Source organism: Leucoraja erinacea, chromosome 3 (genome assembly GCF_028641065.1).
Source record: "Leucoraja erinacea ecotype New England chromosome 3, Leri_hhj_1, whole genome shotgun sequence".
Classification (NCBI taxonomy): domain Eukaryota; kingdom Metazoa; phylum Chordata; class Chondrichthyes; order Rajiformes; family Rajidae; genus Leucoraja; species Leucoraja erinaceus.
Window position 1 is genome coordinate 239877 of NC_073379.1, and position 26624 is coordinate 266500.

Consider the following 26624-nt stretch of genomic DNA (forward strand, 5'->3'; position numbering starts at 1 on the left):
TCCCCCTCTTAATCCCTTTGTCCTCCTCTGTTGAATTCTAATTTTCTCCGTCCTCCGGTTTGCTGCTTCCACTGGCCAATTTTCTGCCTCTTTCTTGGATTTAACACTCTCCCTAATTTCCCTCGTTAGCCACGGATGAGCCGCCTTCACTATTTTATGTTTATGCCATACAGGGATGAAAAATTGATGTAATTCATCCATGCGATCTTTAACTCTTTACCATTGCATATCCACTGTCAACACTTTAAGTATAATTTGCCAGTCTTTCCTAGCTAATTCCTGTCTCATACTATCAAAGTTACCTTTCTTTAAGGTTAGGACCCTTGTCTCTGAATTAACTGTGTCATTTTCCATCTTAATGCAGAATTCTACCATATTATGGTCACTGTTGCCCAAGGGGCTTTGCACAACAAGTTTGCTAATTATTCCTTCTTCATTACACCCATTCTAGGATGGCCTGCCCTCTCGTTGGTTCTTCTACATATTAGTTTAGAAAAGCATCCCGTATACACTCCAGGAAATCCTCAGTGTTGTTACCAATTTGGTTAGCCCAATCTATATGTAAATTAACGTCACCCATAATCTATATTACTAAAACTAAGATCTCTGCTGCCCCCGCTGGCTTTCCGGACTATAAAACCCAGAAATGTCGTGCTTCACTCAGTCTCTGCAAGATGGAGGAAGCGAGAAGGTCACGGCTCTCTGAGCTGCGAATAACACTGAACGCAAGTCTACTCCACGGTGAGTCCCCTCGATGTGGTTTTCAGAAAATGTGTTTGTTGGCTTGCAAAGTGTTTGCCCAATTGGCTTGGCTTTTTACAGGGCTTTCAGAAAATGTGTTTGGTGGCTTTCTAAGTGTTTCCCCAATTGGTTTGGCTTTTTAAAGGGCTTTCAGAAAATGTGTTTGTTGGCCTGCAAATTTTTTGCCCAATTGGCTTAGCTTTTTAAAGAGCTTTCAACCGTTTTCGGATGGATAAAGCGTGAATAAACATTTTATTAGATCAGGACTGTGTTTAATTGCAAAATTGGCACTCATTCCATGACTTTCGCTTAGTGGAAAGATGGCGCCGATGACGTTATTTCTGTTTAGCGGCAAGATGGCGCTGTGCGTCATTTACGGTTCAAGGCAAGAAGCGCTGGCTGCAGAAGACAGAGTGAAGACGTGGTTGATTAATTCAAGAGAGCTATCTGCTCTGTCTATGGTGAGTGTGTTTGTTGGACGTTATTTAAAGCACGTTTTTGCTTCATCAGCAGCCTCGACAGGCTTTAAATGTTTGAATCATTCGGTTTACACACTGTATGTTCACTACGTTCTGAAGTTACTTGGCATTTTAGTATTGGTTGTGTGAATCTGTGTGTTTGTGGCTATGAGTGAGTCTGTCTGTGTGTGTGTGTGTGTGTGTGAGTCTATGTGTGTGTGAGTCTATGTGTGAGTGAGTCTGTGTGTGAGTGTGTGTTTGTGTGTGTATAGGGGGGGTTGCACATAAGGTCTCCGGGTGAAAGGGCTTGATGAACGGAACTGTTCAATTCATCTGGAGGACATCACAGCTTCCGGTATATGTTGTTAATACATGAAACGCGTACTTTCCTACCTGTTAAAAAACGCCAAATGTTGAATTTTTGCACTGTAAATAATTGTGGAAGTCGGGGTAACTGTGAGAGATCTATCCTACTTCAGAATTCCAAAAGTGAAGAGAAATGAAGGTAAAGAAAAGCTAGAGCTGAAGGGACAACAACAGCTAAAGTGCTTGGTGAACATTGGCCGTGCAGATATTGAGATTTCTATCATTATGGTATTGAGATGTATATTTTGGCAAATAATAAAATGTCCTGACAGCTTAAACACCCACTCCCTTTCAATCGGATATTGTCAATTTGCTAAGGTTGATTATGTCCAATTAACTACTAACAGTTATGCCATTCCTTGACTTGCATCTGAGTAAAATGTAATTCAAAACCCACGTACGGTATGCTATTTTTTTAAGGATACTGCCAGACCATCAGCTGTGAGTGAGTGAACTGCCAGCCCACCAGCCGTGAGTGACTGCACTGCCAGCCCACCAGCCATGAGTGACTGCACTGCCAGCCCACCAGCCGTAAGTGAACTGCCAGCCCAACAGCTGTAAGTGACTGAACTGCCAGCCCACCAGCCTTGACTAAGTGAACTGCCAGCCCACCAGCTGTAAGTGATTGAACTGCCAGCCCACCAGCCGCCCACCAGCCATGAGTAAGTGAACTGCCAGCCCACCAGCCATGAGTAAGTGAACTGCCAGCCCACCAGCCATGAGTAAGTGAACTGCCAGCCCACCAGCCGTAAGTGACTGAAGTGCCAGCCCAATAATCCATTAGGTCCATCCTCTCCCCCTTCTCTCTCACAGAGTCTGTCATCTGTTTTGGGCAGAATTTCTGGCAGTTTCTCAACTGCCAGCCTGCCAGGTCCGGGTGAGTGTATTGCCAGGCCTCAGTGACTGAGCTGCCAGCCGAAGAATCCATTCGGCCCACAATGTCCATACTAGCCATCGGGAAACCAGTCCCTTCGGCCCACACCAATATTAGCGCAACAGAAATCCCCCCCCCCCCCCCCCCCCCACCAGTCAGCAATATTGGAATTGGTGGAGAGGTGGAATATTGCGTTGGGTGACCAACCCTCCCGTGTGATGCTGGGAGCTAATGGGTCCCACTTAGTTTAGTAACTGCTATACCTTTGCTACACACATCTCTAATTTCCTGTTTGATGCTATTTCCAACCTCACTACTGCTGTTTGGTGGTCTATATGGTGGTTCTTGGGAACCATCATCTCCAAGGACCTTAAGTGGGGGGCTAACCATCTACTCCACAGTCAAAAAGGCACAACAGAGGTGTACTTCCTACGGCAGCCGAGTAAGCACAATCTGCCACAGATAATGATGGTCCAATTCTACACGGCCATCGTAGAGTCTGTTCTCACCTTCTCCATCATGGTCTGGTTTGACTCAGCCACCAAGCACGACACCTGGAGGGTGCAGCGAATCGTCTGATCAGCTGAGAAGATTATTGGCTGCAACCTTCCCTCCATTGATGAACTGTACACTGCAAGGGCCAGGAAGTGAGCGGGTAATATCATCTCTGACCCCTCTCACCCTGGCCACAAACTCTTTGAATCACTTCCCTCTGGAAGGAAACTCTGGACTGTCAAAGCTGCCAGAAATAAAAAGTTTTTATCCACGAGTAGTTGCTCTACTCATTAGCTAAAAATTGTAGTCTCCCTTTGATCTGGTATTTTGTTGGTTCACATGCTTGATCAATGGTGTTTTATCATTAATGTTTTATTATTATTAATGTTTAGTGTTTTCTGAGTCATTTTTAACTGTCATTGTATGTCATGTTGTTACTTGTGGGCGGAGTACCAAAGCAAATTCCTTGTATATGAATACTTGGCCAATAAACTTACTTACTTACTATACACAACTCCAACAAATGTTTTCTGCCCTTGGATATTTCGCAGTTCTAACCATCCGAATTCTACAAGCTGAACATGATGCCAAGTTAAACTAATCCCTGTCTGCATGTGATCCTTATCTGTCGGTACACGTAACAATAAACTAAACTGAACTAATGTGTAGGGATCGCAGGTTGGCGCGGACACGGTGGAGCGAAGGGCCTGTATCCACGCTGTATCTCTAAACAAAACGGAACTATCCAGTGGGTGAGAGCAACAGTCGGCTGGAGTGTAGAGTAAAACTTTAATGGGAGGTGAAAGAGTAAAAAATTGTACAATAAATATCCGCCGTAGGTGGCATGGATTCCAGCGCTCAACACAACATCGCAAGCAGTGGCATTCGGATCTATCCTGGACCTAGTTCCAAGGGTCCCGATGGATTCCCACTCCAGAGCTGCTCCCCGATCTGCTTGAATTTGTTCAGCCGGCACAGAATTCTCACGACTGTGCAGAGCCCAGCTCGTTGACATCGAGGCTCAGCGCTTGTGCAACTGGACTGTGCTGCTGCAGGGTGGGCAGAGGGTTCACAGGGTGTAGAGGGTTCAGAGGGCGTGGGGAGGGTTGGGGATAGAGAGGGAGACGGGGAGGGGAGGGGATGGGAGGAGGGGTTAGGGACGGGGATGAGGAGGGGTTGGAGGCAGGGAGGTGGTGTTTGGGACGGGTCAAGGGGGATTGGGGACAGAGATGGGGGGATTAGGGATGTGGAGGGGGTTGGAGGCAGGGAGGGGGGTTTGGGACGGGGTAAAAGGATTGAGGCGAAGGGGCTAGTGGATGTGGGGCTAAGGAGAGGCGGGGCCAGGGGGGTCGTGGACGGGATAACGAATCACACACACACTCACACACACGGACCGCGCCACACATATACACACACACGCACACTGACTGGCCCACTCCCACATGCATTCACATAGTGTTTGTGAACATACACTGACACGCAGAGATCGCACACACTCGTACGTATTTATACACACACTGTCCGGCATGTGTACATACACACATATTGACCGACGCGCACACAATTATGCACATGCACACACTCACAGTCACATTATCCCTACGTTGGCCGACTCTGTCCCACGATGCGAGTTTACCCAAGAGCTCACCCGAGTTTAAAAAAAAAATCAAACTCGTGGTACTTCATCACGAGTATTTTTTTACTCTTGAACATTTTTCACTGTTGAAAAAACTTCATGAGTTACTGCGTTTCCCGAGTACCTGCCGTTAGCATTACGAGCCGCTATGAGTCATCCACGAGCTCCGACGTAGCCACTACGTACATTCTACGTACTTACCACGAGTTTGATTTTTTTTAAACTCGGGAGAGCTCTTGGGTAAACTCGCATGGTGGGACCGGGGGAAGGCTGTTGTGTAGACAGGGCAGACTTCATTCGGTGCATCCAGGAGAGTTTCTTGAAACAACGTGCAGTGTGTTCAATGGTACCTGGATGTGGCGCTGACGGACAAGAAGCCAAAGCAAAGAAGTGGAAGCCAAATAAACTAATGGAAACAAAGCCGAAACGCCAATTAACCAAAAGGGCGGGATGCCTCAATGCAAACTAACCGAAAGGGTGGGACGCCTAACAGCCAACTAACCGAAAGGCTGCGTCGCCTAAAAGCCAATGGCCCGCTCACCCAAAACGCCACCGACCCGAAAAGGCGGCGTCGCCTACAAGCTAACGGGCCGAATGCCGCTCAACAGAAAAGACAAATAACGGACATGACGTTGCCGGGGGTCGGGACTTGTCAGCAGTTGGTCCAGAACCCCACATCCATCTTTAAACTGTTTTAACCGAAGATGGACACAAAATGCTGGAGTAACTCAGGCAGCATCTCTGGAGAGAAGGAATGGGTGACGTTTCGTGTCGAGACCATTCTTCAGACCTGAAGACTGAGTCTAAAGAGTCTTGACCCGAAACGCCACCCATTCCTTCTCTCCAGTGATGCTGCCTGTCCCACTGAGTCACTCCATCATGTTGTGTCTATCTTTGCTGTCAGTGCCAGTGTTCTCAACTTCCAAAGCCGCTCTGCATAAGTGGCAGAGAGAGAGAAGGGGGGAGAGAGAGAGAGAGAAGGGAGAGAGAGAGATGGGGAGAGAGAGAAAAGGGGAGAGAAAGAGAGAAGGGGAGAGAAGGGAGAGAGAAGGGAGGGGAGAGAGTAGGGGGAGAGAGGAAAGAGAGGGGGAGAGAGAGGTGGGAGAAGAGGGGAGAGAAAGAGAGAAGGGGAGAGAGAGAGAGAGAGAGCGGGGAGAGAAGAGGGAAGAGAGAAGGGGGAAGAGAGAAGAGGAGACGATAGCGTGGGGGTCATTTTTCCACACAAGCCATAGGTGGCTGAGCAATCTGAACCCAAACACCAAGTTGTAAGCGGCCGAAGATGTGCATCCCTCGGGACAGCCCCCACTCTCCCACGGCCACCCTCCCACGGCTGCGGGTTGGGTGGAGCAGACGTTTGGGACAATGTTCATCCCTCCACAGTGATGTGATGGACGCGGAGGTCTGGACCAATCACTGACAAGTCCCGCCCCCCGGCAACGTCAAGCTTGGTCCTTTCCTTTGCCTTGTAGGCGACACCGCCTTTCGGGTAAGTGGCGTTTCGACAGAGCGGCCATTCGGTAAGTTTGTATTTAGGCAACGCAGCAATTCGGTTAGTTGGCTTTTAGGCGTCCTGCTCTTTCGGTTAGTTGGCGTTTCAACTTTGTTTCCATTCGGTTATTTGGCTCCCACTTCTTTGCTTCGGTTTCTCGTCCGTCTGACCCACGTCCGCACACGATGTTCAACAGTGGAGATAGAAACACAGTGCTGGAGTAACTCAGCGGGCCAGACATGCAGCATCTGTGGAGAACATGGTTAGGTGACGTTTCACAGAGTGCTGGAGTAACTCAGCAGGTCAGGTTGCATCTGTGGAGAACATGGATAGGTGACGTCTCACAAACACTACACACACACACACACCACACACACACACCACATACCCTCACACACACCACACCCTCACACACACCACATACCTCGCACACACCACATACACCTTCACGCACACCCTCGCACACACCACACATACACATGCACACTCACACACACCCTCACTCACACCACATACACCCTCGCACACACCACACATACACATGCACACACACTCACTCACACACCACACACACACCCTCACACACACTCAGACACACAGATTACTCACCCCCTGGCTGTTCCCCCTGGACGGCCCTGCGTGTGCGGTGAGGTCCTCATTGCCCTCTGGCTGCGAGGGGGATTGTGGGTGTTGGACGGCCCCACCATGCCGCTTAACATGTCGTTCATCAGGCTGAGGGCAGCTCGCTCCCGCTGCTGCCGGTTCTCAGCCAGGGTCACCCTGGGGATAGAGAGAGCCATCAGTGGCCGGGGTCAAGCTGACGTGCAGTGAAGTCACGTCACCCAGTTACACTGACAACTTTTGGCTGGCAATGCTATCCAGCCAGATCAGATAATACTCTACATAAAGCCAGTCAGTTCAAACTCAGGTACAATAGCTAACATGTGGAGCGTTTGACGGCACTGGGCCTTTACTCGCTGGAGTTTAGAAGGATGAGGACACATTGTGGTTAGATAGAGTGGATGTGCAGAGGATGCTTCCACTAGTGATAGATACTAGGACCAGAGGTCATACCCTCAGAATCAAAGGACGTTCCTTTAGGAAGGAGATGAGAAGGAGTTTCTTTAGCTAGAGGATAGTTAATCTGTGGAATTCATTGCCCAGAAGGTTGTGGAAGTCGTCAATGGATATTATTAAGGCGGAAATTGACAAATTCTTGATTAGAACAGCTGTCAAGGGTTATGGGGAGAAGGCTGGAGAATGGTGATAGGTGGGAGAGATAGATAAGCCATGATTGAATGGTGGAGTAGACTTGATGGGCCGAATGGCCTCATTTTGCTCCTATCACTTATGAACATGAATGGAACCAGTTCAAACTCAGGTGCGATAAGTTGAGGGAAGGGGAAGCTACAGTTCCCAGCATTGTAGCACAGTAGAGACAGAGACAGAGACAGAGTGTGATGCCTGCAATGGGAGAGGGAGGGAGAGGCGGGGAGGGGGACACTATGTGAACATCAGGCCGGGACAAGGTGTCCATGCTGGGGATCACCAGCCGGGATATCTCCCCACATCCCAGGGGAGAGGATCACTGGCAAGCATTCCCGGGGGCAGTTCTGGTGTACACACAGGGGCAAGGGGTGATCAGAAATAGTCAGCGTAGCATTGTTAGTGGGATATTAGGACCCAATTTGATTCAAGGTCTATTATCGTCACGTGTACTCAGCTACAGTGAAAAGCTGTTTTGGATGCTATCCAATCGCTTAGGTTTAGTTTATTGCCAGTAAAGTACGATCAAAGATAGTCCAAGGGTCATCAAAGAGGTAGATAGTAGTTCAGGATCGCTCTCGAATTGTTGATGGCATGGTTCAGTTGCCCGATAAACAGCTGGGAAGAAACTGTCCCTGAATGTGGAGGTGTGTGTTTTCACACTTCTGTACCTTTTGCGCGATGGGAGAGGGGAGAAGAGGGAGTGGCCAGGGTGCGACTGGTCCTTGATTATGCGGCTGGCCTTGCCGAGGCAGCGAGAGGTGTAGATGGAGTTGATGGAAGGGAGGTTGGTTTGTGTGTGATGGTCTGGGCTACTGGCCTTGCCGCGGCAGCGTGAGGTGTAGATGGAGTTGATGGAAGGGTGGTTGGTTTGTGTGATGGTCTGGGCTACTGGCCTTGCCGCGGCAGCGTGAGGTGTAGATGGAGTCGATGGAAGGGAGGTTGGAAGAGAAGCTGATGGAAGTGGACACAATTATGCGGGGCGTGGATAGGGAAGATGGTTAGAAACATTTCTCCAAAGCAGAGAAGTCTAACCCCGGGAGATGGTTAAAGAGTAAAAGGTGGAGAGGGGATCAGAGGAAGAATGTGTCCCAGAGGGTTGTTTGAACAGCATGGCCTGAGAGGGTGGTGGAGGCAGAGACTGGCAGTGTTGGCAGCGAAATGTCTATGTGAGACAGAGAATCAGCAGTCAGTGAGTGTTGGGGACCCAGTGATGGGATGGGATTAGTACAGAGACGAACACGATGGTTGGCACAGACACGGTGGGCTGAAGGGCCTGTAGCTGCTGGATCACGAGGTGACTCAGTGCCAACACTGTGAACCAGTAACACTTCTGGGCAGCACGGTGGCGCAGTGGTAGAATTGCTGCCTTATCCAGAGACCCGGGTTCCATCCTGACTACGGGTGCTGTCTGTACGGAGTTTGTCCGTTCTCCCCGTGACCTGTGTGGATTTTTCCAGGGTGCTCTGGTTTCCTCCCACACACCAAAGACATACAGGTTTGTGGGTTAATTGGCTTTGGTAAAATAAATTGCAAAAATGGACCCTAGTGTGTGGGATAGTGCTCGTGTACAGGGATCGTTGGTCCAGCTGTATCTCTGAAGCAAAACTACGTACCTTTTCTTCACTGCTTTATTCTTCTGGCTTTCTTTAATGTCTCTGCTGGTGACCGTTTTCTGTAATGGAAGGACAGTGGAGTTGGCACAGTGGTGATGGGGCAGTGGGCAGTGAGAGGGTGAGGGGGCAGTGGGCAGAGATGGGGTGAGGGGGCAGGGATGGAGTGAGGGGGCAGGGATGGAGTGAGGGGGCAGGGATGGGGTGAGGGGGCAGGGATGGGGGGTGAGGGGGCAGGGATGGGGTGAGGGGGCAGGGGCAGGGATGGGGTGAGGGGGCAGGGATGGAGTGAGGGGGCAGGGATGGAGTGAGGGGGCAGGGATGGGGTGAGGGGGGCAGGGATGGTGTGAGGGGGTAGTGGGCAGGGATGGGTGATGGGGGCAGGGGCAGGGATGGGGTGAGGGGGCAGGGATGGGGTGAGGGTGCCATGGGCTGGGATGGGGGGGCAGGGTAAGGGAGTAGGTTGGGGGCAGTGGGCAGGGTGAGGGAGTAGTGGGTGTGTGGGCAGTGAACAGGGTGAGGGAGTAGTGGGTGGGGGCAGTGGGCAGGGGGACATGGGTAATGGACAGGGTGAGGGAGTAGAGGGTGGGGGGACAGTGGGCAGGTGGCAGTGATGGGGCAGTGAACAGGGTGAGGGAGTGGTGGGTGGGGGGCAGTGGGTAGGTACAGGCCACTCACTCTCTTGTCCTTGGCGTACGGCGTGCGCTCCCTTCCCTTCAGCTCAGCTCGACGTTGCAGGTACGCGTCCTGCCTCTGCCGCCTGCTGTCCCGCATCCACTCCTGCAGCTCCTTCCGCTCCTGCCCGCCTCTTTTGGATGGCCTTGGACATCTGCAGTGGCACGGGACACCAGATGTTGGTGCGGAAAGACAACAGCCGCTGGTTAGCGTTAAACGAGTTAGATAAAGCTCTAGGGGCTAGTGGTATCAAGGGATATGGGGACGATCAGCCATGATCACAATGAATGGCGGTGCTGGCTCGAAGGACCGAATGGCCTACTCCTGCATCTATTTTCTAGGTTTTTAAACTGTGCCGCAGCAAAGCAAGCGAGCTGCATGCCGAGCACTCGCCTCCACACTGTCCTGTTGCAAACCCCCAGCACCGTGCCCAGTGGTGGACCCGTCCCTCAATGCCCCGGACACTTGCCCCTGGGCCTGGCCATTCGTGGGCTAGTCTCTCAAAGAGTAGAGGTTAATGGGTCCCTTTCATAAAGGCAGGCAGTGCTTAGTGGGTAACCGCAAGGCTCGGTGCTGGGACCGCAGCTATTTACAATATGCATCAATGAATTAGATGAAGGGATTCAAAGTAACATCAGCAAATTTGCAGATGACACAAAGCTGGATGGCAGTGTGAACTGTGAAGAGGATTCTATGAGAATGCAGGGTGACTTGGATAGGTTGGGTGAGTGGGCAGATGCTTGGCAGATTTAATGTGGATAAATGAGCAAAAACAGGAAGGCAGATTACTATCTAAATGGTGTCAAACTGGGAAGAGGGATACGCGATCTGGGGGGTCCTTATTCATCAGTCTGTGAAAGTAAGCATGCAGGTACAGCAGGCAGTGAAAAATGTGAATGGCATGTTGGCCTTCATAACAAAAGGAGTTGAGTATAGGAGCAAAGAGGTCCTGCAGTTGTATATGGTCCTAGTGAGACCACACCTGGAGTATTGGTCCCCTAATTTGAGGAAGGACATTCTTGCTATTGAGGGAGTGCAGCGTATGTTTACAAGGTTAATTCTTGGGATGGCGGGACTGTCATATGTTGAGAGAATGGAGTGGCTGGGCTTGTATACTCTGGAGTTTAGAAGTTTGAGAGGAGATCTTATTGAAACATATAAGATTATTAAGGGTTTGGACACGCTAGAGGCAGGAAATATGTTCCCGATGTTGGGGGTGTCCAGAACCGGGGGCCACAGTTTAAGAATAAGGGGCAAGCCATTTAGAACAGAGATGAGGAAAGACTTTTACTCACAGAGAGTTGAGTCTGTGGAATTCTCTGCCTCAGAGGGCCGGTGGAGGCCAGTTCTCTGGATACTCAAGATAGAGAGGACTCTTAAAGATAGCGGAGTTAGGGGATATGGGGAGAAGGCAGGAACGGGTTACTGATTGGGGATGATCAGCCATGATCACATTGAATGGCGGCGCTGTCTCGAAGGGCCGAATGGTCTAATCCTGCACCTATTGTCTATTGTCCATTGACCCGGACACTTGCCCCTGGGCCTGGCCATTCATGGGTCACGGCGCCAGGCAGGCGACAACCCAGCCCCTCCAGCGTGGCTATACCCGTGCCTGGGTGTCCCTTAACACTGTCTGAGGGGGTGGTGGAGGCAGAGACACGTCTCAGTGTGAGACGGAGAATCAGTGGTCAGGGAGTGTTGGCGATCCAGTGATGGGATAGGATTACTACAGAGAGGTACCCGATAGTTGGCACGGGCACGGTGGGCCGAAGAACCTGTGTCTCTGCTGGATCACGAGGTGTTTCAGTGCCGTCACTGTGAACCAGTAACGCTTTAGTGCAGCATGGTGGCGCAACGGTAGAGTTGCTGCCTTACAGGGCCAGAGACCCGGGTACCATCCTGACTACAGATCAGTTAATGTCTCTTAGTAAAGAACACATGGTGCCTACCCACTGGCACCATGTCGACACCCCTGGACCGCTGGGACAGACTGTATGCCTGGTAATATAGTGACTAAGGCCTGTAGGGCCGGTTCAGAGCCGCTATAGCTCTGGAAATGAAGCTGTGTCTGAGTCTGGAGGTTCGGGCGTAGAAGGCCTTGTAACGTCTGCCGGAGGGAAGTAATTCGAACAGTCCGTTACAAAGGTGTGAGGAGTCTTTGTGGATGCTGACGGCCTTCCTGAGGCACCGTGTGTGGCAGATGCCCTCCAAGGTTGGTAGCTGTGTCCCATTAACACCATGCTACACGCTCTAGGGACAATTTACACATACCAAGCCAATTAACCTACAAACCTGTACGTCTTTGGAGTGTGGGAGGAAACCGGAGCACACGGAGAAAACCAACGCAGGTCTCGGGGAGAACGTGCAAACTTCGTACACACAGCACCCACAGTCAGGATCGAACCAGGTCTCATCGCCTGCACAACCTTGCCCAGTAGCGTCCAAATGATTTTTAAAAGTAGTACTTGCATCCGCTTCTACAGCTTCCTCTGGCAGCTCGTTCCAGATACCTTCTTGAAAACGTTGTCCCTGAGCTCCCTCTTAAATCTCTCTCCTCTTACCTTCAGCTTGCACCCTCTAGTTCTAGAATCCTCTACCCTGGGAAAAAGACTGTGAGCCTTCACTTTATCCACGCCCCTCATGATCTTGCACACCTCGATGAGGTCACCCCTCAGCCTCCGACGCTCCAAAGAGAAAAGTCCCACCTTATCCGACCTCTCCCTGTAACTCGAGCCCAGGTGAATCTCTTCTGCAATCTTTCCAGCTTAATGTCATCCTTCTTGTAGCTGGGTGAGCAGAACTACACACAGTACAAGTGAGGTGTCACCAACGACTTGTACAGCTGCAACATATGGTGGCATGGTGGCGCAGCGGTAGAGTTGCTAACTCACAGCGCCAGAGACCCGGTTTCCATCCTGACCACGGGTGCTGTCTGTATGGAGTTTGTACGTTCTCCCGTGACCTCCGTGGGTTTCCTCCGACATCTTCGGTTTCCTCCCACACTACAAAAACGTGCAGGTTTGCAGGTTAATTGTTTTGGCATCAATGTAAATTGTCCCTATGTGTTCGGTAGTGTTAATGTGCGGGGATCGCTGGTCGGTGCGGACTCGATGGACCGAAAGGCCTGTTTCGCCAAACTAAACTAAACTGAACAATAATAATGTCAAGTTTGTACAAATCCACAGAGCACCAACACATGGACCTATGACATAACACCCACCACTGAAACACCAGACGTGAACATCAAACAACAGACCTTTGTGATGCCCGGGGTGGCCAGTGGTCCCGGGGCATCCTCGTGGTGACAAGAGGCACCGCATGTTCTTTATTAAGGGACACCCAGACACGGGTGTAACCGCGGAGGAGGGGCAGGATGTGGCCTGCTTGATGTTCCCACTCCCTGCACGGAGAGAGGAACGGGGAGGGTTGGGGCCGGGAGGGGGAGAGCGGATGGAGGATGAGAGGGTTGGGGGCAGTCAGGGCTGTGAGGGGGGAGATCGGGCGGATGGTGGGTATTCCCCGACCCCCAGACAGACAGACAGACAGACAGACAGACAGGGCTGGGACCCACGTACCTGAGCAGATGCCGCACCTGTCCCTCGCTCAGCCCCACGGTCTGGGCACACAGCCGACCCTCCTGCAGTAGATCGGCGATGATATCGCTGACTCCACTCAGGCCACTCAGACGCAGCAGCTCGTCCGCAGAGCTGGGGACGCAGGAGATGGGAGAGGGTGAGAGATAAAATCCCCACACCCGGTACGGCATGGCAGCACAGCGGTAGAGTTGCTGCCTCACAGCGCAAGAGACCCGGGTTCAATCCTAGCTACGGGTGTTGTTTGTAGAGACGTTCTCCCCGTGACCGTGTGGGTTTTCTCCGGGTGCTCTGGTGTCCTCCCACACTCCAAAACCAGACAGGTTTGTAGGCTAATTGGCTCGGTATAAGTGTAAATTGTCTCGTGTGTGCAGAGGATAGTATTAGCGTGCGAGGATTGCTGGTCGGTGCGGATTCAGTGGGCCGAAGGGCCTGTTTCCAAGCTGCATCTCCAAACTAAACTAAACCCCTTGCTCTGTACCAGGGACAGCCCTCCCGTCCCCTCCCCATCGCTAGGAGCATCCATCCCCGGGAGGAGAGTGACTAACAGGCCGGTGTAAACAGTATGATGCCCTCTTACCTCTCCTGGTCTCCGGTGTTACTGCCATAGGCTGGAAGGGAAGGTACACGTGGTTAGTCAGTACTCCACCTACGGGAATCGTACCCGAGACCAACACTGAATCTCCCCGAGTCTGTGGATAGGTCACAGAGCTACATCCAGACACTGTCCCCCCGGTGAGGCCCAACCCAAACTGAAGGACCAGCACCTCATATTTCACTTGGGCAGCTCACACCCCAGTGGTATGAACATTGACTTCTCTAACTTCAAGTAACCCTTGCTTTCCCTCTCTCTCCATCCCTCCCACACCCTAGTTCTCCAACTACTTTCACTGTCCTGATTAATTTTACTGATTGTATCTATGCCTCCGTGACACCTTCCCCACCGCCAATAATGAAGCAGGGTCTCGACTCGTTGCCTGTTCCTTTCCTCCAGATATGCTGCCTGACCCACTGTTGCTCCAACGCTTTGTTTTTCTTCAGTTTAAGCCAGCATCTGCAGTTCTTTCATACACAATGAACCATTCTACATTTCCTTGATCAGCGTCTGCTTTGATGAGATTTTCACATCTTACCCTTCCATATCTCTATATCTCCCTCTCTCCTGACTCTCTGCCTGAAGGGTCTCAACCCAAACCGTCACCCATTTCTTCACTCCAGAGATGCTGCCTGTCCCGCTGAGTTACTCCAACATTTTGCGTCTATCCTCATCTGCCTTGCCCATGCTGACCACTGTGGCATTGTGGGCCAGTCCCATTGGCCTACATTTGACCCACATCCCTCCGTCCCTGTCCATATGTCCTCCACATGTCATCACAGTATCTGTTTCTACAGTTGCCTCTGGCTGCTCATTCCAGATAAGGACTTTGAGTGAAGAGGTTGCCTAACGTCCCTCTTATATCTAACCCCTCAAACCTGTGCCCTCTAGCTTCAGAATCTCTGGACACCTTGTTGGTCTCATCCGAGCAAGTGTGGGGTGTTTCACTTTGGGAGGTCAGATGTAAGGGGAAAGTATCCAAGACCCTTAACACCATTAATGTACATGAGGATTTTGGAGTCCAAGTTATTTAACTCTTTGCAAGTGGCAACACAAGTAGAAAGAGTGGTAAATAAGGCATATGGTACGCTTGCCTTCATATGTCGGGGCATTGAGTATAAGAGTCAGGAAGTCATGAGGAATGTTTATCGTATTTGTGGTATTGCGTGCGGTTCTGATCGCCACATTGCAGGATGTTTTAGAGAGGGTGCAGAGGATGTTTACCAGAATGGTGTCTGGATTAGGGGGTATTAACTACAAGGAGAGGTTGGACAGAACTATTGTTTTCTCTGGGGCATTGAGGCTGAGGGGAGACCTGATAGAAGTATATAAAATTATGGGAGGCATAGATAGGGTAGACAGTCAGAACTTTATTCCCAGGGTGGAAACGTCAAAAATTAGAGGCATTGCTTTAAGGTGAGAGTGGCAAAGTTGGAATCTCATATAGATAGGGTGGTAAAGAAAGCTTTTGGTATGCTAGCCTTTATAAATCAGAGCATTGAGTATAAAAGCAGGGATGTAATGTTAAAATTGTACAAGGCATTGGTGAGACCAAATCTGGAGTATGGTGTACAATTTTGGTCGCCCAATTATAGGATGGATGTCAACATAAAAGAGAGAGTACAAAGGAGATTTACTAGAATGTTGCCTGGGTTTCAACAACTAAGTTACAGAGAAAGGTTGAATAAGTTAGGTCTGATTCTCTGGAGCGCAGAAAGTTAAGGGGGGGCTTGATAGAGGTCTTTAAAATGATGAGAGGGATAGACAGAGTTGATGTGGACAAGCTTTTCCCTTTGAGAATAGGGAAGATTCAAACAAGAGGACATGACTTCAGAATTAAGGGACAGAAGTTTAGGGGTAACATGAGGGGGAACTTCTTTACTCAGAGAGTGGTAGCGGTGTGGAATGAGCTTCTAGTTGAAGTGGTGGAGGCAGGTTCGTTGGTATCATTTAAAAATAAATTGGATAGGCATATGAATAAGAAGGGAATGGAGGGTTATGGTCTGAGTGCAGGCAGGTGGGACTAAGGGAAAATAATTGTTCGGCATGGACTTGTAGGGCCGAGATGGCCTGTTTCCGTGCTGTAATTGTTATATGGTTATATGGTTAAAGGAGATATGCAGGACAGGCTTTATGTGCAGAGAGTGGTGGGTGCCTGGAATATGCTGTCAGGGGTGGTGGTGGAGGCAGATACAGTACGATAGTGGTGTTTAAATGCTTTTGAATAAGCATGTAGATATGCAGGGAATGGAGAGAGAGGGGTCACGTGCGGGTGGGTGGGTGAGATTTGTCTTGGCATCATTACAGGCACAGACGTTGATGGCTGAATGGCCTGTTGCCGTGCTGTAATGTTCTCTGATATTGAACCGGGTCAGACGTGACCACTTCTATCTGCCGTCATTTGGTTCAAGCTTTCTCTCTCCATTCATACAGTCTGTTTGATGCTGTTAATAACAACATGTAAAAGACACTTGGACAGGGACATGACATAGGACAGGTTTGGAGGGATATGGGCCATACGCAGGCAGGTGGGACTAGTGTAGATGGGATATGTTAGTCGGTGTAGGCATGTTGGACTGAAGGACCTGTTTCTACTCTATGACTCTATAACTCTCTAAACACTCTGTGCATTCCTCTTGTGATTTTAAAGTTTAGTTTAGAGATACAGCATGGGATCAGGCCTGGTGGCCTAATGAATCCATGCTGACCATCGATCACCCATTCACACGAGTTCCACTCCTTACACACTAGGGGAAATTTTACAGAAGCCATTTGACCTACAAACCTCCACATGTTTGGGATGTGGGCATCTTGGTCAGCTTGGATGAGTTGGGCCGAAGGGCCTGTTTCTGTGCTGCCACACAGTGTGGAGATAGAGGCATGATCTGATGTGAGCTGCTACACTATGTACTTGGTCCTGTCAGTGACAGTCACCCTGCTCCCCTCTCTGCTGCCGAAAGCCAGCTTGTTTTCCCTCTTACCCTGACTGCTCGATTGAAAGTTGCAGTCCCAAACAGGCCCTTTGGCCCACCAGGTCCACGCTGACCTTTGATCACCCAATCACATTAGTATCTCAATTTCTCATCCACTCCCTACACAATAGGGGCAATTTACAGAGGGCCAATTAACCTACAAACCCGCACGTCTTTGGGATGTGAGAGGAAACTGGAGCATCCGGAGGAAACCCACGCAATAACAGGGAGAACGTGCAGACTCCACACAGACTGCACCCGAGGTCAGGATCAATCCCAGGTCTCTGGCGCTGTGAAACAGCAGCTCTACCCGCTGCGCCACCATGCCGCCCAGATCTGACCAAGGTTCCCTGACCTGTGGAGAGGGTGTTTCCACTCATGGGGGAATCTAGGACCAGAGGCTACAGCCTCAGAATAAAAGGACGTTATTTTAGGAAGGATGAGGAGGAATGTCTTTAGTCAGAGGGTGGTGAATCTGTGCAATTCATTGCCACAGAAGGCTGTGGAGGCCAAGTCAATGGATATATTTAAGGCAGAGATAGATAATTATCTACGGGTGTCAGAGGTTATGGGGAGAAGGCAGGAGAATGGGGTTAGGAGGGAGAGATAGATCAGCCATGATTGGATGGCAGAGTGGACAATGGGTCAAATGGCCTCATTCTGCTCCTATCACTTATGAACATGACCTGAAACATCAACTGATTTGCTCTCCTCTGATGCTAGCTGAGCCGCCGATCCCATCCGGCACTTTCCTTTTGTCACGGTTTCATTCTGTTCATGACGTTCCTTACTGCACTGATGGCATAGGATTCACCACCTCCCCCTCCCCTCCCCCAAAATGACTCCCATCCCCACCCACCTCCACAACCACCCACATCCCTCCCCAACCACCCCCCCCCCCTTCCCCACCCTTGGAGACACTTGACCATGCACCCAGCATCCATGCAGTGCTCAACAACACCCTTGCAGCCCCGCATGCATGCAGCACACGTGCAGCTCCTACCTAGTAAGGAACAGCACAGTTCCAACGTAGCACACAGCACCCTCGCATACCTGCAACTCCAGTCTTGCATGCACCAGCACCCTCGCAGCCCATGCCATGCATGCACTCAGGACCCTATCGCATTGCCAGCACCCTCACTCATGTGCTGCTGATTTCCTGTTCTCCCCGTGTCCCTCTGTCCCCGGCTATAGAACTCTCCCCCCATCATCTCCTCCCCACCCATCTCCCCCCCCACTATCTCCTCCCCCGATGCCTCCCGCCCCCCATCATCCACCCCCTGGGACTAGACTTACCGGCAGAGGGCAGGGTGTCATTGGCGGAATCGAGTGGGTGGGTCCCCTGTACCCCTGGGTGACGGGTCGTGATGAAGGCAGGTGCAGGCTGGGGCTGGGGCTGGAACCTGCCCGCTCTCCCGCCGCGTCCCGGGATGCCAGGGGTCAGCTCCCGTGGGCAGCTCCCGTCATCAGCAGCCCCCCGGCGTTGCCGCCAGCCCGCGGCCTCCCGCTGGTCCTCGTCTGCACCCGTGGGTGCTGGGTGCCCCCGACCTTCACTCGGGGAACCCCCGGCCGGGTTTGTCTCCTCCGCAGGGCGACCTGTCACAGAACACAGGGCAGAGGGTGAGAGGGCATATTGGTGGGCAGAGGGGGAAAGGGACTGGGGCAGAGAGTGAGAGGGCATGTGGGCAGGCAGTCAAAGGGTCAGCGAGTGAGGGCATATGGTTGGGTAGGCAGAGGGGCAGAGGGTAAGAGGGCATTTGGGCGAGCAGAGGATTAGAGAACGTGGGCAAGGTGCACAGGGTGAGAGGGCATCCAGGTGGGCAGAGGGGCAAGGGTAGGCTTAGGGAGGGAACAGCAAGAAGGTGCTGAGGCAAAGGGGCATCCATGATCTTGATGAAGGCAGAGGAGGCTGAAAGGCCAGAATGGCCTCCTGCCCCTATTCCTTCCTCTACCACAGGGGCTGCACTGTCTGGAGGAGGGAGGGGGCATGAGGGTTTAGATTCATTCAGCCACCATAAACTGTGGCTTGGTACAGATGCTGTGGTCTGTCCCCATACTGTGGGCTGTGTGTGCCCATACTGTGGGCTGTGTGGCCCCATACTGTGGGCTGTGTGTTGTCCATACTGTGGGCTGTGTGTGTCCATACTGTGGGCTGTGTGGCCCCATACTGTGGGCTGTGTGTGTCCATACTGTGGGCTGTGTGTGTCCATACTGTGGGCTGTGTGTGTCCATACTGTGGGCTGTGTGTGTCCATACTGTGGGCTGTGTGTGTCCATACTGTGGGCTGTGTGTGTCCATACTGTGGGCTGTGTGTGTCCATACTGTGGGCTGTGTGTGTCCATACTGTGGGCTGTGTGTGTCCATACTATGGGCTGTTTGTGTCCATACTGTGGGCTGTGCCCATTGTCCATATTTTGGGTTATGTCCCCATACTGTGGGCTGTGTGTGTCCATACTGTGGGCTGTGTGTGTCCATACTGTGGGCTGTGTGTGTCCATACTGTGGGCTGTGTGTGTCCATACTGTGGGCTGTGTGTGCCCATACTGTGGGCTGGGTGTCCCCATACTGTGGGCTGCGTGTGCATATACTGTGGGCTGCGTGTGCCCATACTGTGGGCTGTGTGTGTCCATACTGTGGACTGTGTGTCCCCATACTGTGGACTGTGTGTGCCCATACTGTAGGCTGTGTGTGCCCATACTGTGGGCTGTGTGTCCATACTGTGGGCTGTGCCCATTGTCCATATTTTGGGTTATGTCCCCATACTGTGGGCTGCGTGTGTCCATACTGTAGGCTGTGTGTGCCCATACTGTGGGTTGTGTGTGCCCATACTGTGGGTTGTGTGTGCCCATATTGTGGGCTGCATGTGCCCATACTGTGGGCTGTGCGTCCATACTGTGGACTATGTGTCCCCATACTGTGGACTGTGTGTGCCCATACTGTAGGCTGTGTGTGTCCATACTGTGGGCTGTGTGTGTCTATACTGTGGGCTGTGTGTGCCCATACAGTGGGCTGTGTGTCCATACTGTGGGCTGTGCCCATTGTCCATATTTTGGGTTATGTCCCCATACTGTGGGCTGTGTGTGCCCGTACTGTGGGCTGTGTGTGCCCATACTGTGGGCTGCGTGTGCCCATACTGTAGGCTGTGTGTGCCCATACTGTGGGTTGTGTGTGCCCATACTGTGGGCTGCGTGTGCCCATACTGTAGGCTGTGTGTGCCCATACTGTGGGTTGTGTGTGCCCATACTGTGGGTTGTGTGTGCCCATACTGTAGGCTGTGTGTGCCCATATTGTGGGCTGTGTGTCCCCATACTGTAGGCTGTGTGTGTCCATACTGTGGGCTGCATGTGCCCATATTGTGGGCTGCATGTGCCCATATTGTGGGCTGTGTGTCCCCATACTGTAGGCTGTGTGTGTCCATACTGTGGGCTGCGTGTGCCCATACTGTGGACTGTGTGTCCCCGTACTGTGGGCTGTGTGTGTCCATTTTGTGGGCTGTGTGGGCTGTGGGCTGTGTGCCCATACTGTGGGCTGTGTGTCCCCGTACTGTGAGCCGCTTGTAAACAAAGTAGGCTCCCCTCTCTCACCCTGCCCGTTCCCACGGTGGAAGGAAATGAGGGGTGGGAGGGGAGGCTGAGGAGCTGACCACAGCTTCCTGCTCGATGCCGATCTCAGCCAGCGTTATCAGACCAGCCACCTCCCCTCCCACGCCCCCATTGGCAGCTGCCCACATCCCCCACCCCCTCATTCTCTGCGGGCAGTAAATGAAGCTCCTACCTCCTGGCAGCGGTTGGCAACTGCCTGCCTGGTTCAAGGGCTCGCTGGCACTGCCCAGGTGCTCAATAGTGTGGATGAGCTGTGGCAAGATTGGGCTTCGTTAGTCAGGCAGACAAATGGCAGCAGTTTAGTTTCATTACTGTCACATGTACCGAGACACAGTGCATATATGTGTTTTGAGCGCCGATCAGTCCGAAGTAGGATCTCGAGAAGTAAGGTCACCTATCCCTTCTCTCCAGAGATGCTGCCTGTCCCGCTGAGTTACTCCAGCTTTCTGTGTCTATCTTCAGTTTATACCAGTTCCTTCCTACACAGATCTTCATCAAACACAAACCCAATCAGTTCCCCTCTACTAACACTCTCTTCCACCTGGCGGCAGAACTTGTCCTCACTGTCAACGACTTCTATTCTGACCCTTCTTACTTTTTCCGTTAATGTTCAGCCATGGGCATACGCACCAGCCCCAGCTAGGCCTGTTTGTTGGTTAGGTCAAAGTCCTTCTTCAAATGTACTCTGGCCACTGGCACCATCTCCGCAGAGGCTGAACGGGACCTGACACAAAACATCACATATCCATGTTCTCCAGAGATGCTGCCAAACCTCCGGAAACACACTGGCTCAGTGGTCTCCCTCCTCCCCTCCCCTCAACCTTCACCAGCCCTGCACTGCCCACTATTCACAAAGCGTTGGTCAGGCTGCATCTGCAGTAAGACAGACACACAAATCTGGAGTAACTCTGCGGGTCCGACAGCATCTCTGGAGATGCTGGTTGAAGAAGGGCCTCGACCCGAAATGTCACCTATTCCTTTTCTCCAAAGATGCTGCATGTCCCGCTGAGTTACTCCAGTTTTCTGCGTCCATCTTCGGTGTAAAGCAGCATCTGCAGTCCCTTGCTATGTATCTGGAGTTATGTGTGCAGTTCTGGTAGCCTTATTGCAGGCAGGATTTGGAGGCTTTGGAGAGGGTTACCAGGAAGCTGCCTGGATTGGAGGCTTTTGACGTGTATTTGCCACAGGGAGTTGTGCCTTCCATCAGTGAGTGGGATTACTGACTCCGATGTCCAATCCCCCTGAATCGCGTGCATCGTAACATTCAGCTGAGAAGATGCAGCGCAGAGCTCTGTCCTGGGCTGTCCCCACTACATATACGTTACCACCCAGCCTGCTGCTACACACGTTCCACAGTCCTACGCTCCCTCCTGACCCCTCCATTGATGAGTATTAGGGCTGTGCACCCTGGCTGCTGCTCCTCTGCAGGACTGTCACGTGTGTGTGGGTGGAGGGTCACGCGTGTACGGGGAGGATCCTGTGCGTGCGGAGAGGGTCACGCATGTGCGGGGAGGGTCCTGTGCGTGCGGGGAAGATCACCCGCGTGTGGGGAGGGTGATGCGTGTGCGGGAAGGGTCACGCGTGTGTGGCGAGGGTCCTGTGCATGCGGGAAGGGTCATGTGTGTGCGGGTAGGGTCATGCGTGTGATGGGAGGGTCACCCGTGTGTCACCCGTGTGCGCGGTGGGTTCCGTGCATGCGGGGAGGGTCCCGTGTGCTGGCAGGCAGCGTGGGCATGTGGGAGCTGGGTCCTCACCATCTTGGTGTTGGCGAAGTCCTGCTCCATGCTGTCCGCCACCTCCAGCAGAGCCGCCAGCTGCTCCTCCATCTCACTCAGCTGTGCCCGCGTGCGCTGAGCAGTGCCCACAATGACAGGGCGAGGGGGAGAGGCACGGGCACTATCGCCCCAGAGAGAGTGGCTGGACGCGGGGAAAGTGGGGTAGACATGGGCACTGCCCTCCTGCAGAGAGTGGGTGGAGGCAGGCCGAGGGGTCTGTGCCCGAGCAACGTCCTGCAGCACAGAGTGGGCAGAGTTGGGGCACAGTGGGTAGACATGGGGACTGCCCTCCTGCAGAGAGCGGGTGGAGGCCGGGATAGAGGGGTGGACATGGGGACTGCCCTCCTGCAGGGCACTGGCAGAGACTGGGCGAGGGGGGTAGACATGGGCATTGCCCTCCTGCAGAGCGCTGGCAGAGACTGGGCGAGGGGGGTAGACATGGGCACTGCTCTGCAGAGAGTGGGTGGAGACTGGGCGAGGGCTCCATGCCCGGGCAGCGTCCTGCAGCAGTCTGCACGTCTCTTCATCTTCGGGCTGCTGCTGCTCCCAGGCTGCCAGTCTGGTCTGCATCGAGGCTGCGGCCGGGCTCCCTGCAGACAGCAATAATGTCAGCTCACCTCTGCCCACCAGAACTGGGGGCACACACAGAGCAACAGAGCAAGACTTTGGTCAAGCCGCAGTTAGGAGTATTGCGTGCACTTCTGGTCGCCACATTACTGGGAGGATGTGGGGGCTTTGGAGAGGGTGCAGAGGAGGTTTACCAGGATGATGACTGGATTAGAGGGTATTATCTACAGTGCATTCAGAAACCATTCAGACCACGTTTTCCACGTTTTGTTACATTACAGCCTTATTTCAAAATGCATTAAATTATTTTTTTTATTATCATTACTCTACACACAATTCCCCAGAATGAAGAACTGTAAATAGGTGTTTAAGAAGGAACTGCAGATGCTGGAGAATCGAAGGTTACACAAAAAAAAGCTGGAGAAACTCAGCGGGTGCAGCAGCATCTATGGAGCGAAGGAAATAGGCAACGTTTCAGGCCGAAACCCTTCTTCAGACTGATCGGGGGCGGGTGGGGACAAGAAAGGGAAAAGGAGGAGGAGCCCGAAGGCTGGGGGATGGGAGGAGACAGCAGGGGGGCTGAGGGAGGGGAGGAGACAGCAAGGACTAACAAAATTGGGAGAATTCGATGTTCATGCCCCCGGGGTGCAGACTCCCCAAACGGAATATGAGGTGCTGTTCCTCCAATTTCCGGTGCTGCTCGCTGTGGCCATGGAGGAGACCCAGGACAGAGAGGTCGGAGACGGAGTGGGAGGGGGAGTTGAAGTGCTGAGCCACCGGGAGGTCAGCTTGGTTATTGCGGACCGAGCGGAGGTGTTCGGCGAAACGATCGCCCAACCTCCGCTTGGTCTCACCGATATAGATCTGCTGACATCTAGAGCAGCGGACGCAATAGATGAGGTTGGAAGAGATGCAGGTAAACCTCTGTCGGACCTGGAACGATTGCTTGGGTCCTTGAACGGAGTCGAGGGGGGAGGTAAAGGGACAAGTGTTGCATCTCTTGCGGTTGCAAGGGAAAGTGCCCGGGGAGGGGGTGGACCGAGAGGGAAGGGAAGAATTGACAAGGGAGTTATGGAGGGAGCGGTCTTTGCGGAAGGCAGATATGGGGGGAGATGGGAAGATGTGGCGAGTGGTGGGGTCACGTTGGAGGTGGCGAAACTGACGGAGGATTACTTTTTGTATGTGACGGCTGGTGGGGTGAAAGGTGAGGACTAGGGGGACTCGGCCCTTGTTGCGAGTGCGGGGATGGGGAGAGAGAGCAGTGTTGCGGGGTATGGAAGAGACCCTGGTGCGAGCCTCATTTATGGTGGAGGAGGGGAACCCCCGTTCCCTGAATAATGAGGACATTTCAGATGTCCTGGTGTGGAACGCCTCATCCGTGGAGCAGATGCGGCGTAGTAAATAGGTGTTTAGCATGTTTTGCAAAGTAATTAAAAAGAAAGAACTGCTAGTTAGAGAGGAGATTAACGCAATAGAAAGGAAGGACATTAGCTTGGAGGATGTGGAATCGATATGGGTAGAGCTGCGAAACACTAAGAGACAGAAAACGCTAGTGGGAGTTGTGTACAGGCCACCTAACAGTAGTAGTGGAGTTGGGGATGGCATCAAACAGGAAATTAGAAATGCGTGCAACAAAGGTAAAACAGTTATAATGGGTGACCAATCGACATATAGATTGGGTGAATCAAATTGGCAGGGGTGCTGAGGAAGAGGATTTCTTGGAATGTATGCGGGATAGTTTTCTAAATCAACATGTAGAGGAACCAACAAGAGAGCAGTCTATTCTAGACTGGGTATTGAGAAATGAGGAAAAGTTAGTTAGCAGTCTTGTTGTGCATGGCCCCTTGGGCAAGAGTGACCATAATATGGTTGTTCTTCATTAGGATGGAGAGTGACATTGTTAATTCAGAAACAAGGGTCCTGAACTTAAAGAAATGTAACTTTGAGGGTATGAGACGTGAATTTGCCAAGATTGGCAATTGATTCTCAAAGGGTTGACGGTGGATATGCAATTGAAGGCATTTAAAGACTGCATGGATGAACTACAACAATTGTTCATCCCAGTTAGGCAAAATAATAAATCAGGGAAGGTAGTGCATCCGTGGATAACAAGGGAAATCAGGGATAGTATCAAAACAAAAAATGAAGCATACAAATTAGCCAGAAAAAGCAGCCTACCAGAGGACTGGGATAAATTCAGTCCAGCAGAGGAGGACAATGGGCTTAATTAGGAAAGGGAAAATAGATTATGACAGAAAACTGGCAGGGAACATAAAACCTGACTGCAAAATCTTTTATAGATATGTGAAGAGAAAAAGATTAGTTAAAACAAATGTAGGTCCCTTGCAGTCAGAAACAGGTGACTTGATCATGGGAAACAAGGACATGGCAGACCAATTGAATAACTACTTTGGTTCTGTCTTCACTAAGGAAGCCATAAATAATCTGCCGGAAATAGCAGGGGACCGGGGATGGAGGAACTGAGTGAAATCCAGGTTAGCCAGGAAGTGGTGTTAGGTAAATTGAATGGATTAAAGGCCAATAAATCCCCAGGGCCAGATAGGCTGCATTCCAGAGTGCTTAAGGAAGTAGCCCCAGAAATAGTGCCTGCATTAGTGATAATTTTTCAAAACTCTTTAGATTCTGGAGTAGTTCCTGAGGATTGGAGGGTAGCTAATCTAACCCCACTTTTTAAAAAGGGAGGGAGAGAGAGAAACAGGGAATTACAGACCAGCTAGTCTAACATCGGTAGTGGGGAAAATGCTAGTCAGTTATTAAAGATGGGATAGCAGCACATTTGGAAAGTGGTGAAATCATTGGACAAAGTCAGCATGGAATTATGAAAGGTAAATCATGTCTGACGAATCTTATAGAATTCTTTGAGGATGTAACTAGTAGAGTGGATAAGGGAGAACCAGTGGATGTGTTTGTTAAATCTGGACTTTCAGAAGGCTTTCGACAAGGTCTCACATAAGAGATACGTATGCAAACTTGAAGCACATGGTATTGGGGGTTCAGTATTGATGTGGATAGAGAACTGGCTGGCAGTCAGGAAGCAAAGAGTAGGAGCAAACGGGTCCTTTTCACAATGGCAGGCAGTGACTAGTGGGGTACCGCAAGGCTCAGTGCTGGAACCCCAGCTATTTACAATTTATATTAATGATCTGGATGAGGGAATTTAATGCAACATCTCCAAGTTTGTGGATGACACGAAGCTAGGGGTCTGTGTCAGCTGTGAGGAGGATGCTAGGAGGCTGCAAGGTGACTTGGATAGGCTGGGTGAGTGGGCAAGTGCATGGCAGATGCAGTATAATGTGGATAAATGTGAGGTTATGCACTATGGTGGCAAGAACAGGAAAGCAGACTATTATCTGAATGGTGGCCAATTAGGAAAAGGGGAGATGCAACGAGACCTGGGTGTCATGGTACACCAGTCATTGAAAGTAGGAATGCAGGTGCAGCAGGCAGTGAAGAAAGCGAATGGTATGTTAGCATTCATAGCAAAAGGATTTGAGTATGAGCAGGGAGGTTCTACTGCAGTTGTACAGGGTCTTGGTGAGACCACACCTGAAGTATTGCGTAGTTTTGGTCTCCTAATCTGAGGAAAGACATTCTTGCCAGAGAGGGAGTACAGAGAAGGTTCACCAGACTGATTCCTGGGATGGCAGGACTTTCATATGAAGAAAGACTGGATAGACTCGGCTTGTACTCGCTAGAATTTAGAAGATTGAGGGGGGAATCTTATAGAAACCTACAAAATTCTTAAGGGGTTGGACAGGCTAGATGCAGGACGATTGTACCCGATGTTGGGGAAGTCCAGAACAAGGGGTCACAGTTTAAGGATAAGGTGGAAGTCTTTTAGGACCGAGGTAAGAAAAAAAATGTTCACACAGAGAGTGGTTGAATCT

The 26624-nt window shown here is 51.4% G+C and overlaps 1 protein-coding gene across 1 annotated transcript in view; it reads right to left on the reverse strand.

Annotated features, from left to right (window-relative positions):
* Nucleotides 1–3704: 3704 nt before the first annotated feature.
* The window catches only part of cplane1 (ciliogenesis and planar polarity effector 1), a 147686-nt gene continuing 124766 nt past the window's right edge, over nt 3705–26624 (reverse strand). Inside the window, exons 42-51 of the mRNA XM_055630462.1 lie at nt 22129–22739; nt 20547–20625; nt 18070–18369; nt 13787–13817; nt 13189–13320; nt 12505–12615; nt 9617–9767; nt 8942–9000; nt 6669–6839; nt 3705–3983 (exon numbers count right to left, since the gene is read on the reverse strand). Coding sequence (XP_055486437.1) covers nt 3956–3983; nt 6669–6839; nt 8942–9000; nt 9617–9767; nt 12505–12615; nt 13189–13320; nt 13787–13817; nt 18070–18369; nt 20547–20625; nt 22129–22739 — 1673 coding nt within the window. The 3' untranslated portion in view covers nt 3705–3955. The remainder of the gene's footprint in view (nt 3984–6668; nt 6840–8941; nt 9001–9616; nt 9768–12504; nt 12616–13188; nt 13321–13786; nt 13818–18069; nt 18370–20546; nt 20626–22128; nt 22740–26624) is intronic.